The 19209-nt window shown below is 37.5% G+C and overlaps 1 protein-coding gene across 3 annotated transcripts in view; it reads left to right on the plus strand.

The window, feature by feature from the left end:
* The window catches only part of EMB3144 (AAA-type ATPase family protein), a 91371-nt gene that overhangs the window by 40260 nt on the left and 31902 nt on the right, over positions 1-19209 (plus strand). For all 3 annotated transcript variants that reach the window (XR_013251599.1, XR_013251598.1, XM_077383071.1), the window contains exons 5-11: positions 1453-1584; positions 3950-4024; positions 4100-4225; positions 4329-4438; positions 4519-4597; positions 4882-5019; positions 5157-5268. Coding sequence is in view for 1 of the 3 variants with exons in the window: in XM_077383071.1 (XP_077239186.1) it covers positions 1453-1584; positions 3950-4024; positions 4100-4225; positions 4329-4438; positions 4519-4597; positions 4882-5019; positions 5157-5268 (772 nt within the window). In the remaining 2 variants the exon portion in view is untranslated. The remainder of the gene's footprint in view (positions 1-1452; positions 1585-3949; positions 4025-4099; positions 4226-4328; positions 4439-4518; positions 4598-4881; positions 5020-5156; positions 5269-19209) is intronic.

Below are 19209 nucleotides of genomic sequence, written 5' to 3' on the forward strand. Positions count from 1 at the left end.
AAGACTTTAGGCTTTTATTTGTTTGTATGTGAGCTCTATGGCCCAATCCCATCAACCCAAACACAAAACCCAAAAGCTAAAATCTTAGTTCAATCTATTCAATTGTCACGGATATGTTTCACCTGTGTATGTACATGTACACGTACACACACTCAATCTATTCAATTGTCACATACATGTTTCACCTGTGTATGTATATGTGCACGCACACACACTCAATCTATTCAATTGTCACATACATGTTTCACCTGTGTATGTATATGTACAAGCACACCCACTCGCATTTTGCTCCTTTTTTTGGACTAGAGACTTCTTAAACCCATACTTCTGGCTCGCCATGTTTTTGCCATCATATGTTTTGTTTAAATAGATCGAGACCATCCATATAGTGGGTTCTACCATGGTTGAACCATGATATAGCCATTTGCTTCCACGAGGTGGGCTCTACCACGGTTAAACCATGGTACAGCCATTTGGCTCCACGAACTTTTTGCTTGTTGAATATGGACTGCTGATAGTTTGTTTCTTCTAATCATTGATTTAAAGGTCATCAATAGGATGATTTGAATCCTCTTATTGATGTATATTTTACAATGACATCCACTGTAGGCCCATCATGTGAAAGTCTAGACCATTAGACTGTGTGGCCACATGCATGTGATGTGACTAATGTCCAGTGAGTTAATCATGATTGGCCCAAACTGTGTGATGCGCACACTAACATTTGAAAGGATCACAGTGATTGCCGATCATTTTGCAAGCAATGTCGGCAACACCAATTATATGACTTGGAAAGGATTATAATTGCTCTATGTCTCTCCTAATAGCTTCATAACGAGAGTTAGTTAAATTGTACTTGCTTGTTTTGCCACTCATTAGATTGTCAGAAGTTTGCTTGGAAATGATGTGTTTCTTTTGGGTGGTGCAGAAGCATGTTATATTTTGTTCCACTTCCTGTCTATTAGTGTCCTTGGGATAAACCAATCCTTACACCATTGATCAGAATTTGATCAATGTCTGAGGATTAATAATTAGTCTGGCACATTTATGGTACTGAGCTTCGATTTATGTATGTGGTCTGAAGTTTGTAAATTATACTTTATGTGGACTTCAATTCATTCTTGAGTTATGAGGTAAATGTTTCATTAGATGTTAGTAAAGAAAATGTGTTAGAATGAGTGGCTGGCGCATTCTAGCAAATCTGGATGTTTTGGAACTTGAAACTGGGTGGATGTAACTCCTATACTTAGCAGTAAATTTATGTATGTGTATCCGTGTGTGCTGTTTATGCCTGAATGTGCTTGAATTCCATGTATTGTTTGATGGTGCTTTCAATTTGCAGCTTTATCTGCAAATTGACGGCACTGTCAGTTTACCTGGAGACTTGTATGTTATATCGTTTTAGTTCCAAGAGTAGATTCCACCTTCTAATATAAAATTCAATTCTTGCAGATGTTTGTGGGTGTTGCAGCATCTCGTGTCAAGGATCTTTTTGCCAGTGCCAGATCTTATGCACCGTCCATTATATTTATTGATGAGATTGATGCAATTGGTAGTAAACGTGGTGGGCCCGACATTGGTGGGGTGAGATGAGATGTGATGTTTATTCTCGTACACTATTTTGCTGCTATGTACATATTATATCATTTTTTTCATGCAATTTTCTAATCTATATTTACTGCATCAGAAGGCAATTCAAAAATTTTCTATTATTTACTGTGGAAACATATTTGGGAGCTGCTTAAATGTATGACAAAAAATATGGAAAAAAGAGATTTCCATGGGAAAAATATTCCTCCGTTGGGTGCTGTGGCAAAGCGTAAAGTGGAAATATTTTTGATAAATCACTAGCTTAGGGTGCGTTCTTTAACTATTCTCTTGATTCTCATTCTGGAAGCTAGAATCAATTTTTATTCTTTGGATTCCTTCCAGAATCAGAATTACGTTCCTTACCTCATTTCTAAGAATTAGGTTTTCAATTTTTTAGAATAGAATCATGTTCATTTTTTTACGCTAGTTATGGATGAACTTACGGAGGGTGTCCAGGATGAGGTGCCGTGGTGTACGTTATTTGTAGATGACATAGTATTGATTGACGAAACCAAAGCAGGAATTAATGCTAAGTTAGAGTTATGGAGAATTACTTTGGAATCCAAAGGTTTTAGACTGAGTAGGACTAAAACAGAGTATATGGAGTGCAACTTTAGTAATGTAAGGAGGCGGGGCGAGGATGTAGTAAATATGACTGGACAAGAGGTACCTTAGAAGGATATCTTTCGCTATGTTGGTTCAATCCTACATAAGGAAGGAGAGATTGAAGAGGATGTTAACCACAAAATAAGAGCAGGTTGATTGAAGTGGAAGCATGCTTCAAGAGTTTTATGCGACCGTAAAATACCTACCAAGTTGAAGGGAAAGTTTTATAAGATAGTTGTGAGGCCAGCCATGCTGTACGGCTCAGAATGTTGGGCCACCACCATGAAGCAACATGTGCATGAGATGAGTGTAGCGGAGATGTGAATGCTTAATGGATGTGCGGCCACACAATGTTAGATAGAATTAAAAATGAAGACATCCATAAAAAGGTGGGGGTGGCACCAATTGAGGAGAAGATGAGAGAGCACCGCTTAAGATGGTTTGGGCATATCCAACGTAGGCCTTTGGATGCTCCAGTGAGAAGAAGTGACTCATGCCAAGTTGATGGAGTAAAAAGAGGTAGGGGCAGACCGAAAACAACTTGAGTAGAAACAGTGAGGAAAGACTTGATGGCTAGGCACATAACAGAGAACACGACCTTGGATAGGAGAGAATGAAAGAAAATGATCCATGTAAACGAACCCAACTAGTGTCAGGATTAGACTTAGTCAATTTGAGCCTGGTAGATTCTTTCACCTTCTTCATGAAAATTTTCTAAAAGATTCATTAGTCGACCCCAACTACTTTGGGACAAAGGCTTAGTTGAGTTGAGTTGAGTTGAGTTGAGTTTACAATGGTCTACTTGATGTGACACTTCCAGTAACGAACACACAAGTGATGTATCATCACTGGAACCCAAAATTGTCAATTTTCTGGTTGAAAGGAAGATAAAAAGGAGTCCCCTCAAACTTAACTATTGGAACAGGCTCTTCGAATGGAAATAATGAGTTATGTCCTATCCATAGGCCTCATTTAATCATTGTCCCACCATTTCGCTCAGGTTCTAAAAGCTTGGATCTGGTAGCTCACAGCTTGGTGGCCCCAGAACTGTTACATTTGAGGCTCATGAAATGTTTGGCCAACACCTTCGCTAATGTAAAGGCCTTTCTTCTCTTAGAGACATCTGTTACTGCAGGCACCATCACACAACAAATCTGGCTTGATAAGTTCTTCTTATGACTATGAGGAAGCATATTAGTTCTTGTGTACAACTAGGTTAATACATGCTGTTGAACTTTTTTTTTCCAAGCTATTCGTAAATGGTAGGACCCTATGTCTTGTGCTACGATCAGAGCTTGAAACGGGGAGATAGTCTGGCACAGAACAGGCAGAAAGAGAGTCACCCATGAGCATTAGACCAGGTTGGTTAGGTATCACCTTTGGCCACAAAGCACTGTCATGCTCCATATGGTCTCTACTCTGTTACCCTTATTGTTTAATGTTATTTGAGCCTGAAGCAACTCAAGGAGATAAATAATTTTGCTTTTGCTGGAAGGCCTGAGATTGTTACAGCTTACAGAGGAGAAATCTCCCTTCCTCAGTTTGAGGCCGGTCTAGCTCAGGGAAGTACCCATTCTTACTTCATAATCTATTACTTTTAGGTGCTAAATCTTGCATTTGGGGCCCTAAGATAGCCTATTGTTTACTTTTAGTTATCCTCTAGTCCTGGAGTGTATGTCACTTTCTTTTTTGAATGGCATGCCTGTCACTTCTCTGATAAGTAATATTTTGATTATATATGCACTGATTACAGGGTGGTGCTGAAAGGGAGCAAGGCCTGCTTCAGATACTGACGGAAATGGATGGGTTCAAAGTTGCAACTTCACAGGTATGGCATATAATTTTGTCCTTTGATTTGGCGGAAGACATTTTTGGATCTCTACCACTAATATTGGCTTGTCAGGTGCTAGTTATAGGTGCAACCAATCGACTGGATATTTTGGATCCTGCTCTCTTGAGAAAAGGCCGTTTTGACAAGATTATAAGGGTTGGTTTGCCATCTAAAGATGGAAGGTTGGCCATATTACAGGTATTTTTTCCCCAGCATTTTGGTCACTTTTTATTTGTATAGTAGGTTCCGCCGCACAATTTTTTTGGTAGGGGTTCTCATGGGTGGTTTATACATATAAAAGGTGCATGCTAGGAACAAGTTTTTCCGTTCGGAAGAGGAAAAAGAGGCCCTTCTCCAGGACATTGCAGAGAATACAGTAGATTTTACTGGAGCAGAGCTACAAAATATACTGTAATCACTAGAAACTTCGTAATTATTTCTAAACATCGTGGTAAGAGAGATGTTCAAACACTATTGGAATTGATTGGCAGGAATGAAGCTGGAATTTTAACTGCCAGAAAGGATTTAGACTACATTGGACGAGAGGAAATGTTAGAAGCCTTGAAGAGGGTAGGTTTTCCCTTATCTTCTTATTGGCATATATAAACTGTGTGGATCTATTATATTACTTTGATTCAAGGATTGAAATTTCGGTTTCGGTTTCGGTCTCAGCCAAAAACGAAATTTTGGTGACAATTTCGGTTTCAGTGCAAATTTCGGTCAAAATTTTTAAATTTCGGTTTCAGTTTTAAATTTCGGTCCTGGCTGAAATCTGAAATTTCAGCCGAAATTTAAAACCATGCCTTGGTTGTGCTCATGTTCCTCTCCTCTCCTTGCACACGATGCTTTTGCAGCAAAAGGGTACATTTGAAACTGGTCAAGAAGATAGCACTGAAATTCCGGTGGAATTAAAACTGAGGTTGGCATACCGGGAAGCAGCTGTGGCTGTTCTTGCATGCTACTATCCGAATCCTCATCGTCCTTTCACTGAGGTAAATGGACTTGTCTGGTTTTCTTTTTTTTTGTTGACTTGTACAACTTCTTTGCAAATTCATTTCTATGATTTTTGAACATCTTTCAAGTTGATAGCCTTTTTTGTATTAACCTAAATTGAGATTTGTATATGCAGACAGACATTTCTTCTATTCGTAGCCAACCAAATATGCGTTATGCCGAAAGTTCAGGCACTGTCTTTTTGAGGAAGTTGGATTATGTGCAATCTATAGTGCGTGCATGTGCACGTAAGTTTTAAATTTCTGGCTTCTCCTTTATTTTGTGACTTTTTCTTGAATTAGCCCTGTTATTCTTTTATATTAGCTATTTCAAGGTCTTTAATTTTTATACATAAGAGGTTTTATTGTTTATTCTTCTCAAATTTAATTTAGTGGGGTTAAAATTGTTTTGGCACACGTGATCATTCAATAAAAGATGAAAAAATTGCACTTTACATTCTATTGTTTGCTTTTGACATCATTCTCTTTGTCCAAAAATTCAATTTAAAGCGAAGTGTGAGGTATTTTTATCATCCACATGCGAATTTGTTCTAGACCAAGTTTTGGAGCTACTTTCAATAAAGTCTCTAATTGAAAGGAGCTCCAAAACTTGAGGAGTACTGAGCACAAAGCATGGAAACATGGAATTAGGAATTTGACCCTTGCTTTTATTACCTACGACCCCAACATTACTTGGAGAAGATTAGTTTGTGCCTCATGGTTACATATGTACATATAATCCTGCTATTTAGAAGGTTTAGTTCTCTGCAGATTATATGTGTAGCACTGGGCAGCTGTACAAGATTCTAACCTTTTTTTAGTTTTTAAAGTTTGGATTATCGACGACTAATATTATCTCTTAAGTGAATTGAGTTGACTGCCTGCTATCAGTCAGTCGTGTTTGCTTGAAAGTGAGTGGGTTATTTGAACTGTCCAAATATTTCCCAAGTAAATGTTCCAAACTCCCTTATCTCTCCAAGCCCTCCAAAATTGTTGTAATTTTGTAATCAAGCTAGCAAGAGAACCGAATTTAACCCCCTTTTGAAGCTTGTTGTATCTTCCTACTTGAACGTTTTTGTCTTCTTGCACTTTATATGCAGTTCATATATTAAAACCTCTAGAAAGTAACGTGCCATAAATTAACAACCTCTTTACATTAATGCTGATTGCTATTTCTACTGTTGGAATCATGTTTAAAATTATTAAACCTTATTTTATATTCTTTAGTTGGGAGCCCTTTTGTGGTTGAAAGGCCTCTAGATCTGAAATCAATTTTCTATACTAAATTTAATAACCCTACTAGAGTACTCATCCAAGTCCCAACAATATTCAGACATTGTGTTTTTATTGCATTGGTGATAACTAGGAAATATAAATGCTTTAAATAGCCTAGGCGACGACCACCCTTGGGCACCTAGGAAATTGTTTGTGTGCCTAGGTAGTCACCGAGTGACAGTGTTAAATTATATATGTTTTTATTTATAAGCATTTCGTTTGTAACTGCATTTTAGAAAGATCGATGGTTGTAGTTAGTAGTCGTACCAATAAAAATGTAGTTTAATCTTGCTAAACGATATTTAGGAGGAAATCCAAATGACCATGCGGTTAGAAACATGTAGAGATAAACATAAAGGACATAAAGCATATGAAAAAGAATCTGACGGGAGAAGATAAACGTAAAGAAGTGCCTTGTATGGTTGAAGGATCTGGTGTAGGAACAATAAGTTGGACAATTTCTTTTCATATGATAAGTGAATAAAGGGCTTTAGATTTCAGGTGAGTTAGTCATTGAAATACTAGTTCCATAGTCATTAGAAAACAAAGGAATAAATGAGATAATGGAAAAAGGAGGTGATGGAAAGTATGATAGTAAATATTCTCAAGAAAAACATGACAAGATACTCTCTTACATGCTTTCCCATGTCATAACATCTAAAAACCATTTTCTCTATCACCATTTCCAAAGAAAACACATTTTTACTAGATTGGATAACTTATCATATTTATGAGAATGAAGATGCAGAAAACACAGCCAAAACTTGAATTAAGGAATAATCGAGAGGTTTCCCAAATAAACGATGATGTGGAGATTTTGTTGCCTAACACAAGAGAGACTTATACAATTTATAAGGTGAACAATAGTAGATGCTTCTTCGTGCCACAAACAATGAGGAAGACTGGATTCAGTGGCCATTTCGTTTTGGCCACCGAAACGAATTTTTTTCGGTCAAATTTCGTTCGAAACTTTCTGTTCCAGAAAAAAGTAGTAAAAAATATGGAAAAAATTTCAAAAAATCAGAAATTGTAAGAAAAATATAAGAAACAACTAAATGAAACAAATATGTAAATGATCCAACATTTACTTAAAGGAAAATCACTATGAGTCAGCTGAAATGCTTGTGTTGACTGTTTACCAGTGTGTTGACCAGTGCCTGACAAGATGAAAATTTCTGGAGACCAAATTATGAGATTTTTTACCGGACTTTTGGGATTTAATAATGTTTAGACATGATAGAATTTATAAATTTTTAAAATTGGAAAAATACCCCACTGTTTGGAAGTTAAGATGTTGACCCAACCCTTTTTTTTTTAAATTTTGTACCAGAACTGGATAGTTGACTTTTTATCCCTTTAGATTTGGGTCTTGAAACTATTTTTAGTAGATCCAAATGGGGGTAGTCCGTTATTTACATGCAAATCTTAAGTAAATGGACAATGCAAATTTTAAAAACAATTAGCTGGACAAACTCCAGACGAAATCCTGAATTTCAGGAATTTTGGACGAAATTCATTGAAATCGGACGAAATCCGGAACGAAACGGAATTTTGGTTGTTTCGTTCCGGTTTTCAAACGAAACCGGAATGTTTTGGCCATTTCTGGCTTATCGAAACAAAATTTACAACTAGAACCTTGACACTGCGAAAAAGAACAAGTATTTGATTATTTTTACTCTCTAGAACCACATTCCAATGATATTTAGACACCCTCGTTGAGACTGGATCCTCTTTGCTCTCAAGCATTTCTGAAATTCTATGGAGTGTTCTTCCCTTGAATCAGATCACAAAACTTTGATATTAATTTGAATGGATTTACTATCCGACGAAAATTACAAAATATGGATGCGACTTTATACATGAATCAGAATTATCCAAGTATATCTAGAAAAATTATCAATGAATAGAACGAAGTAACGAAAACCCCACAAAGTCGATGCTGGATTAGGGCCCAAAAAACCTCCACGAACTAACTCAATTGAAGCATGAGAAATGTGGGTGCTTAAAAGAATGGAAATTTGAACACTTTTACCTGGAGAACAAGATTCACAAGCAACAAAAGAATATGAGAAACATCAAATTTATTACCATCAATCCATATGTACACGTTTAACGGTCTTTATGCGGATGATCAAAATGTTTATGCCACATAGACCAGAAACTATTTATGTGTTGAATGTTAGGTAAAAGAGGAATGGAACAAATAATATGATAATGTAATCCGCTTATCAAAGTCTAGGGAGAAATGCGGTCCACGTCTATGCCCCTGTCCCAATTACTTTGTACGAAGAGCTAGAATGACACATCTAGGAAGGAAAAGGGTAATTGAACAATTATTCTCAGCAATTTGTCCAACATGTAAATTAAATGATAGATTGGGAGCAGAAAGAACAACATTAAGATGAAATGCATGATCTGGATGGATAGACAATGACACTAAACTAATGCTAGATATGGGTAAATGGGCCCCATTAGCTGTGATGATTTTTCACGATCATTATTGTTAGACGTGTATATATGCCTAAGGGGCATAGTGGTCACTGTACTCAAAATCTTTCTTATATAAATACATAAGTGAGGGGGAGCTAGGCTCTAACTCACACATTCTTCTCTCATTCTCATCTCTTCTTTCTTCTCAACAATTATATTATTGCACATATAAAAGATTCTTATGACCAGTCATATGATTGAAGGCCCCATAATCTATACACTATAAAGGAGTGCAAGATCAACTTTTACCATATCTACATGATTTTCTGAATAGCTTCTATAGTGGGATGAGTACCTGCTGCTTGATCTGTGTCTTAACGGTGGATGTCATTGTAACTTGGTATGCATTTTCATGAGATATACTTTCGTAGGAGCCCCTTTTCCTTGATGATGAGTATGAGGGTTTCCATGGGCTTCTCTTCTTCGAAAACACTAACTAATAAATATGACCTGGACACCTCCACTGTGACTAGGTGTTCTACGTCTTGCAGTTCGATGGAATGGGTCTATACACCTTACATTCATAGCATTGAACATGACTAAGATTACATTGTTTTTGCATTCATCTATCATGTTGAGTAAGAAAATAATGTCCTGAGAAGATGGTGGACTTGCCTCGATAGTAGCTTATTTACGAATGTGTGTCTCAAGCTCTAGTAACTTTGACAGGGCAGATTGAAGAGACAAACTTTCCCCTATTGTTAATGTTGACTTTGCAGTTTTGAAATGTGGATGAAGGTGCATAAGAAACTGTGTATGCCTACAATCTTGGAAGACTTGTAGTTTCATAGATTCCCTATAACTCTATAAGTAGTCTCGGACACTATCTGAGGAGAAAGCATATCCTATTAAGCCCACAAGCTCGTAAATCAAGTGTAATAGCATTGGATATCCTTATTACCACCCTATGACTATGGGTAGTCAGAGATATCATAGTCTACCGTGAAGAGTTTTGCCTGATTTGCTTGCTGGTATGTATTCCTATGTCTCCTTCCCAGTCTTATGGGGGCGGATATTCAAATCTATAGAAGTCTTCACTCAACTTAGGATACGGCTAAGCACTTCAGCATTGTTCATCTTTCATTGGCTTAATTCCTTTTCATTATTTTTTTTCCATACGAGAATCCATCGTATTCATCATTCATTTCCCTTTAACAGACACCCGGAAATTGTAAAATTGTATTTTAAAAATGAACTATTTGTGCTATCGACTTTGGGAATGATATATTCTGACCTGTTACTCGAAGGAACCATAACGGTGTATGGAAAAGGGGAGAGAATGAGGAAAATTGAAGGATGCACATCTAAATATAACAAATATCTCCAATAAAAAATATGCAACCGCTGTTCGAATCACGCCATCATCAAAATTCCAACAAGCAACCAGTTTAGATTCTAAGAGTTTCCTTGAATGTAAAGGATGCCAAAGTAACGAATAAATCAGATCTAGTTCGAAAAGTTAAATTTAGGTCTTACTGAACCTAAATCATGATCTTTGTTCAACATTGTATTATAGCCTTCAATAATATCTCAAACTGATTTCCAGAAACACTTATGTAAGATCCGAATCATATGTTTAATCTAAAGCAGATCTAAATATACACAAACTTCCACAGAATATATCTTCGCAAAAGGGGGCTTAAAAAGATTTTCAGAATTCACATAATCTAACCAAAGTTTTGATCTACATCTGACTTGTCTTACCTTGTGCAAGGCAAGAAAATTACCACAATAACTTCACGTGAACTGAGGTTGCAAGATTCCAGCTTCTTTTGATAGATCCTTAACTTTTCTTCAAGATCTTCCCGAGGATTGTAGGATCTCTATGGCTCTGATACCATGCCAAAGTTGCATTGGTTATGACTTACGTAAGAGAAAGAAAGGTCTTGAATAGATGGAGGGATTGAAGAAGAGCGAGTGGAGAAAAGTGAAAAGACGGAAGGAGATGAAAGGGAAAAAGGATGTGAGGTTTGAATGGGAAAAGTGAAAAGATTTTTTTTTGAAATTGGCAATATATTTCATATACTGAGATCATTACAAAAACAGAGGGGACCGGGAGTCCCCTAGAGTACAGAATATGAAAGGCATAGGACTGATTCTTATGCCCAAAGAGAAAACATACTGTGTCTATAAGGAGATATTACATTTCCACAAATTAACTTAAACTTCACCAAAGACCTATTGTATCTTCACCCAATCATTCATAAAACATTTCAAATACCCATTCACGCTAGCAAATTAGAGATTAACAGATGATAATCCCTCGAGCAGCGAAGGACCTTAAGTCCCTCAAGCATGCTCAGATAATCTCATTACCATCCAATTCCTCAATTAGGGTAATGGTTCAATAACCAAACCAATAAACACTTCCCTCTTTCCATCTTCCACCAACATCCAAAACAACACGACCTTCTAACACCTTCCAAAAACAAAAACCTCTAAGGCAACCCACAAAAATCCAACAAAAAACATTTTTACCGGAAGAAAAAAACCCCTCATTTATTTAGAGCCTTAAGCTCCCTGCTACCCCTACCTGACGTCTTTCCCTTTTCCACCGTGTCTCGCTTCTCTATGTCAAGAAGCATCTCCTTCGTTTTCTCCACATTTTCCTCAAAGCCAATGCCCAGCGTCGGACATCTCTTCAAATTCTTCCATGAATGCTTGCTTCTCCTTGTCTAACAACTCCACGTTTTCTTCCGCCGAGTCCTGATCATCCTTCTCCTTATCTCTTGAGATGGACCCTCACTGACTACATCCTCCCCTACGAAGCACGGGTACTCTCCGGAGGCCCACGCACCCGTATCGGGTGCGTATCGGGTGCGGGTACTCCCGGGTACTCTCCAGGCGCGTACCGGGTACGCACCCAAACATCATCCGGAAGATGAGGGCGCACCTGCACTCTCCGGAGGCCCTCATCATCCGCTCTAGGAAAGAGTACTTCTTTACGTTCCAATTAAATTGTAGTTACGACAGGGAATATCTTTTGTAAAACATATCGCATTTTATTTTCCTATCTGCAAACATCAAAGATATAAAGCATGATATACAGATTACAGGGAAAAGATTTTCTATCTGCGTAATCAATGCATCAACTATTATTCAGTTTTCCTTTTTAGTTTAGAAACCTGTTTTACTTATGGTTGCAGTGAGATGATGTTCAATAAATTGCAGATTGATGTAAAGTTAATTCGTTTTAAATCTGAGTGCAACATTTCTTTTTTCCTAAGAAATTGCAATGTCCATGTACTAAAACTACAATGCATCTACATCTCAAGTTTATTGTATGCTCAAAAGGCAAGAAGCATCTGAGGCAAGAAGCAGTTTATTGTATTTCAAGACAGCTCTATATATCATGCTTTATATCTTTAATCTGTAACAAAAGATCGTCCAATTAAATTATTTGAATTCTTTAACAAAATATTTAATTTTTAATTTTATAAATATATAATAAAATATAAAAATATATTATATTCAGCGTACCCAAACATACCAGTATCCTATTTTTTTATAAAAAAAATCATGTAACCACGTACCCGTATCGTGTCGTACCTGCACCTCGTACTCGTATCCGTGCTTGATAGATCCTCCCATCCTCCTCTGAATCCGTCCCCTCTTCCAAGGCTTTCTTCTCTTCTGTCAATGCTTTTTTGAAGTGGCGGAGCTCGTGGAGGAACACAGACCTCTTCTATCATTTTCTTGCCTGCAAGGGCTTCAATCTCCACTTCCTTACCCTTAGCCTCCTCTAGGAGTTTCTTCCACTGATGCTCCAAATAAGCCTGTGCGATTTCCCCTCGTGAGGTTGATTGTTGACGCTTCATCCTTTTAACATGTCCATGTCTTTTGAAGGAAATTTTTTCTTCCACACCCAATCCTTCCTCCCTCGCCATCTTGTTTTTTACCTGTTCTGTCAAATCTTCTTTCTTCAGCGGAGGAACCGGAATTCCCGTCCATGTTAATGGACTCTAAGAGGTCAAGGAGGGTAGAGACAAATTTCATTTTTTTGATTCGTGTATGCCAAAACCCTTGCCCTCCCTCTTTTTTATATAAGAGAGGACCGACTCTTGAGTGCCTTGAGAAATCATTATTCTCGTTTCCATAACTACGATGCATGTTGGATGCAGGATTAGTACAAAATTTTTTCGTATACTTCTTAGCGTATTTCCCTTGATTTCTAGGATCGGGATGCGAGGCAATAAATATGTGGTTACCTTTACAAATATCCAAATGATAGTTATCTTTTCAGGTGAATTGACATCCTTCTGCCTCGGGACCCTACGAAGTTTTAGACCTTGTTTCTTCTCTCCTCTTTTTTGGCTCTTCATTCTCTCCACGCCACGAGTAGGGTCATTTAATGCCCTACGCTTAGTCATCTCAAGAGGCCGACCTTCTGCCGCATGATGCCGTGTTCTCAGCATACCGGCCAATGAGGATTCAGCCTCATTAGAGCCTAATTCAAATTTGAATCTAGGGTGCAGCGGTCCTTTGTTCGTGCCCTGATGGAGATAATTATCTTTTCTGACCTCATCAAAGGCAGCCCTCTCCTCCGGTGATGGAGTATTGGTGATAGGCACCACCCATTCAACTGGATTCTGATCCACCCCTTGATAACTTTCATCGTTTTCATGCACATGACCTCCATTAATGGCTTCTACGAAAGGCATGGTTCTTACACGAATTAAATAGCTTTTATCTTCCACTTTCATCTTAATAAATGGTGACACATACTTCCAATCTGAGGTAAGAATCTTAACAGAAGCAAACTCTAAACAATTATCATGATTCCCCGATTGCTGGACTTGGAGAACCTCCCCGTAGATTTTCTGAAGGGCCTCTACTGTAGATAGTGTCCATGCGTGGAGAGGGATATCATAGAATCTCAGGTAGACTGTTCTTGCCCCATTTTAAGGGCCGGGTTCTAGGTTTGTAAGGTTTCTATGTAAACTCCCATCGCATCACCACGTTGCCCGAGGACCTGAATGGTTGATTTTCTGATTTGAAGCAAAAAAGAATCTCTAATGAGTTTATAACATATGGTTCGGTAAGGTGGGGGAGATCCCATGCTCTTCTCGCCCAATGCCAAATCTCTTCAAGCTTCCATGAAGTTCCTTTCATTCGACCCACTAAGCATTTTTTAAGGATCTTCTTCTGTTCTTCCACCTCTTTTCCAGATACAGTAATTTCCGGGTGTCTCCCAACAGGCTACGGATTTGGATTATCCCTTTCCACATCCTTCCCCCTCCTTCCACGATTGGACTTTCTTCCTGTTGCTCCATCCTCTCTAGGTATAAAGCATTTTTTTGCAGTAGCTTCGACTACCAAAGTTATAGTATCCACATTCTGTACATGTCCAATCGCCAACCAAGAGATGATTTGAGCTTGGACTTATCCTCTCAGTCCATCCTCCTGACCTTCTTCTGCGATCATATAGTTTCCTCCTATCAGGGATAGGGTATTCCCCATCACTGCTCAATTCAAAAACAGGTTCTTGGAAACTCCTTGGTGACGATCGGGGTGGAGTTTTAGAATTTTTCCATTACTTGGGAGAATAAGGTTTTTCCTACAACAGTCTCGGTGAACCTTCAACGATTGGAGAGCTTTTGATACAGAGTAGCCAGCTACGATGATGTCTAGATAGACATCTTTCAAACTCTCTAATCTATATCCACAGCTACACAGTCCTCTCACATCCCCGTAGAGTTCTCCCGTCGGCGGCCAAAGAACTCTCGCACCTCCATGCATTTTCAAATTTGAAAGAGGTGCATGGTTATACTCTCACAACATGGGTTTTCTTAGAATGGGAAAAGTGAAAAGACTTGACTCACGACTTCCCCCTTTATACTATACTAGTAAAAAAGCACGTGCAATGCACGTGCGGTGTATTTACGTAGGAAAAATAAAAACTAAGATCTTCCAATAGGAATTTAGGGTACCTAATAGGTGAAACACATAATTACAATATCTTTTTTTTGTTTTTGTTTTTGGGAAATGATATCCCCCCCGCTTAAACGGATCAAATCCCCCCCTTTTAACGGTTTCTGTGAGAATGGTTCCGTGCTCGAGGATAAATTCACCCCCTGTAACGTTTTTCTTTGCCTTTAAAACTTAACAAATAACAACGTTAAAGGGGGGATTTTATCCGGGGGGGGGGATATCTTTCCCCTTTTTTTATTTTATTAGTAAGTTGGAGTTTGGCGTGGACCCCTACTATTGTATTGTATTGTATTGTATTGTATTGTTATTGTTTTGAATTACAATATATAGCAAACAAAAATAAAGATTCAGATCAAATCATATAGCCGTTTGGATGCGCTGGAGAAGAGGTTTCTAAAACCTGGTTTTCTTACTTAAAATCCAAGAAACGTTGCCAGGACAGCATGCAACAGCTTGATCATGAACCCTCTTTTACACTGTTTTCAGACTAAAAACCTCGATTCTAAAATCCGCGTATCCAAATGGCCCCTTAGGGAAAAAATCGCAAAGCACAATTCAACCCTTGATTTTTTTCCATTTTCAAAGATTATTTGTGAAAATGGAAGAAAGTAAACCATCTTATTTATGATTTCTTGTTTACACATCATATGAAAATGAAGATATTTTAGCGAACAAATGCATTATAAAGCATTTATATGAAGAGGAAAACTCAGAAATAGAAAGGTAAATGAAATACATAAATACAATAAGAGAGATCATTTTGAGGTGGAGATTAGTAGAAAAATCAATGCATTGATGTAAAAGTCGACCCTATCAGAATTAAAGCAGTGATACAAAATTATTGATATAAAGAGGGACCATTTAAAAAGTAAAGCAATGGTTCTAAAGTAGACAATTTTCGCATGTCATGGTGGTTCATTTTTGTTTATCAAGATGAGATCATCTTAGTGAAAGATGTAGTCGCAAATAATCACACTTAGGGCCTCTTTGGATGCTTCTAAAAATTATCTTCACCGCGGAGATTGGGGTTATAAAGCCGTAGGACCACATGACGCTCCGTCTTGTTCCCGAGATTTTGGTGACAGGGTATAAATCGTAGTGGCAATTCAAAGTTTGGAAGAAAACTATTAACAATTCAAATTTTATTAATTAACATAAGTATAAAATTTGCCAGTTTAAATTATATAGATTGACATAAGTATAAAATTTGCCAATGTTCTCCCCACTACAAACAAAGATTTTTGCTTGTGCATTGTTACGTTCAAAAAATAAATTCCTCAATGAGGAAGCGTTTCTTGTGTCCTCGAGCTATGGTGTCTCACAAGACACTGCTCAAGAGGAAAGAAATAGAGTAATCTCGTATGGGAGATTGCACCAAGATAAAAGGGAACACAAATAAAATCTCTGCTGCCATTTCTATTATTCATAACTTCTTAAATACAACTGCAAAATACACGTAGTAGATCTAGATAATTCCTAAAAGATAGCTAACAACCCTAAAAGATAGCGTGTAGTGGCTTTATTTACAAAGAAAAAACTTATCCTACCAAACTAAAAATATTCTACCAGATAAAAAAAATAGCTGATTTATTTAATACTAAAAAAATACGTAACATTCCTCCCCTCTTGAAATCAACCTTGTCCTCAAGGTTGAAGATTATGCACTAGAAGTTGGTGACAAATCGCACTTTCAGAAAGTCTTATTTCTCTTTTTCTTTTTCGTTCTCTTTCCCTTTCTCATTCTCTTAGTCTTGTGATTAGTCGCTATTTCGTATGTTGTCAGAAGGGATTGAGGCAGCTTCCCTTTCAAATCGATCTTATCCCATCGTTCATCCAAGCTCCTTTGTTGTGTCGTTTTGAAATGATCAGAATGTTGACGAACGGATGGCCGTGCGTGAGGATCTTTTCGATGACATTGAGCAAATGCAGCGAAACGATAAAATTTTCGCCTACACCCTTGTCGGAATTGACGACGCTGATAATCATCTACGCTTTTCTTTTGAGGCTCTTTCTCTTTTTCTTCTTTCTGATTTCTCGCCCTCTTCTTTTCTTTCCTTCTTTTGTTTCTTCTTTTTTTTTCTCCGTGGAAGCTTTTTCGACATTGCTCTTGCTGCATGAATTAAAATTTTCTCTCTTCTTCAGACATGGAGGCTTCTCTAGCTTTAGGACGAATGCCGACGCCATACGATCGTAGCTGGCACTTAATGAAACAAGAAGCCTTTTGATCTCTCGTATATTCTCCTCCCAACGATCCATTGTTCCTTTGAATGCTACGGGATCGTGCTGCTCTATACCAATTGTTACATTCAAAAAAATAAATTCCTCAATGAGGAAGCGTTTCTTGTGTCCTTGAGCTATAGTGTCTCACAAGGCACTGTTGAAGTGGAAAGAAGTAGAGTAATCTCATATGGGAGATTGCACCAAGATAAAGGGGAACACAAATAAAATCTCTGCTGCCATTTCTATTATTCATAACTTCTTAAATACAACTACAATATACACGTAGTAGATCTAGATAATTCTTAAAAGATAGCTAACAACCCTAAAAGATAGCCTGTAGTGGCTTTATTTATAAAGATAAACCTTATCCTACCAAACTAAAAAGGTTGTACCAGATAAAAAATAGCTGATTTATTTAATACTAAAAAATACGTAACATGCATCATGGTATAAAAAATTATAATATTCGAATGCTTTGGTGTGTAAGAAAGCTCTCAGATAATTAAATCATCCCATCTCATTTCTATGGGCACGGATACGGGTACGTGATTTGAAAAAAAAGAAGGATATAGGTACGTTGGGGGTACGCTAAATATAATATATTTTTATATTTTATTATATATTTATAAAAATAAAAAATAAAATATTTTGTTAAAGAATTCAAACAATTTAATTGGAGAACAATCAAATAACAATAACATCACCAAAATCTAATATTACTTACCAAAATCTAATATTATCTCTAAGTTGTTAGGTTTTTAATTACGGGATATATATATATATATATATATATATATATATATTATAGATATTTTGATATATTCAACCCCTCTTTGTTAATTGGGACAGCCCCTCTATTTTAAATCTGTAATTTTCAATTTAATTTGAACCGGGTGCGCACCCGATACGTACACAAACCTAGGTGCGTACCCGGTACGCACCCAAAAAGTACCCAAGTGCACCCATACTCGATACGCACCCGACACGGGTACGTGGGCCTCCGGAGAGTACCCGTGCTTCTTAGGTTGTATTGATCACAAATAGAGCTGCCTTTTGGGATTTGCCACTTGCTTCTATTTAATTTGCCCAGTCAATATGCCGTAAAAAGGATGCCTGGGCCTTACCCTTTTCCATTTATTACCAAGTAATGACGTCAAAGAAGAGAACCAAAATTTTCAATTAAGAAAAAAGTAACTCTATAATTCAGTTTAAAAAACATTTTACACAATGAAGTTCCAAGCAAATAGAGAAACGTCTGCAATTTTTCTACCTCAATAAATTATAGATCACCATTAAAAAAATGCAAAGCGAAATCTCTCCATTAAAATGGAATTACAAGCAACAAATCTATAAAAATAAAGTAAACCCTACAATTGAGGAAAAAAATTCATCGGAGGATGCGACACCAAGCTCGACTTGGAGGACAGGTGTTCCCCCATAGGTGTCGGTTGATGAGAGGGAAACCTGTGTTCATAACACGTGAGGAGAAGAGGAAAGCGGTGATTTTTGGACGGTTATTCAGGGGCAAGTGGGCAATGAAATGACGAAAAAACCATCAGCTTAGTTAACATTTACCAAAGAATAACAAGCAGTGTACAGGACACGGGGAGAATTTGTGCTATAGAACGTGCCGAAAACTTAAAGATTCTCGCTTTTAGTATAGTAAGGATTAATATCAAAGTCATTATATTTACATAATTGCCACTCATTTTTTTCTTGAATGGTCAAGAAAGATTTATTAAAAATGGTGAAAAGGCTCCCACGACCAAGATGGTCGGAACAAGATGGGAAAAGTGAAAAGACTTGACTCACGACTTCCCCCTTTATACTATGTTAATATCAAAGTCATTATATTTAAATAATTGCCTCTCATTTTTTTTGAATGATCAAGAAAGCTTTATTAAATATGGTGAAAAGGCTCCCACGACTGAGATGGTCAGAAAAGAAAAAAAAGACAAACAACAATAATAACAAGGGCCCTCAGGGAGGGAGGAAATCAAAGATCTCTAGAGCCACTGTACTAACACCTTCCCGGACCAATCTGTTTGCATCACTGTTCACCGACGTCTTCAATTTTCATGTGCTTGAAGATAGCCCGATAAAGTACAAAAGTCGAGTATAGTGCAGCGGACCCAACCGCTATAGTGCTATGTGGCTGTGACATCTTATGCAAGAGTTCTATGTCAGGTTGGACACTCGTGTTGTTTTGTGACATTCGATTGGTCATCAAACAATCGCACAACCTAGTCTTCCATGATAATAATCAATATAAGT

This window comes from Tasmannia lanceolata, unplaced genomic scaffold (assembly GCF_043159265.1).
Source record: "Tasmannia lanceolata isolate RefF3 unplaced genomic scaffold, GAP_Taslan_0.1 ptg000006l, whole genome shotgun sequence".
Lineage (NCBI taxonomy): Eukaryota > Viridiplantae > Streptophyta > Magnoliopsida > Canellales > Winteraceae > Tasmannia > Tasmannia lanceolata.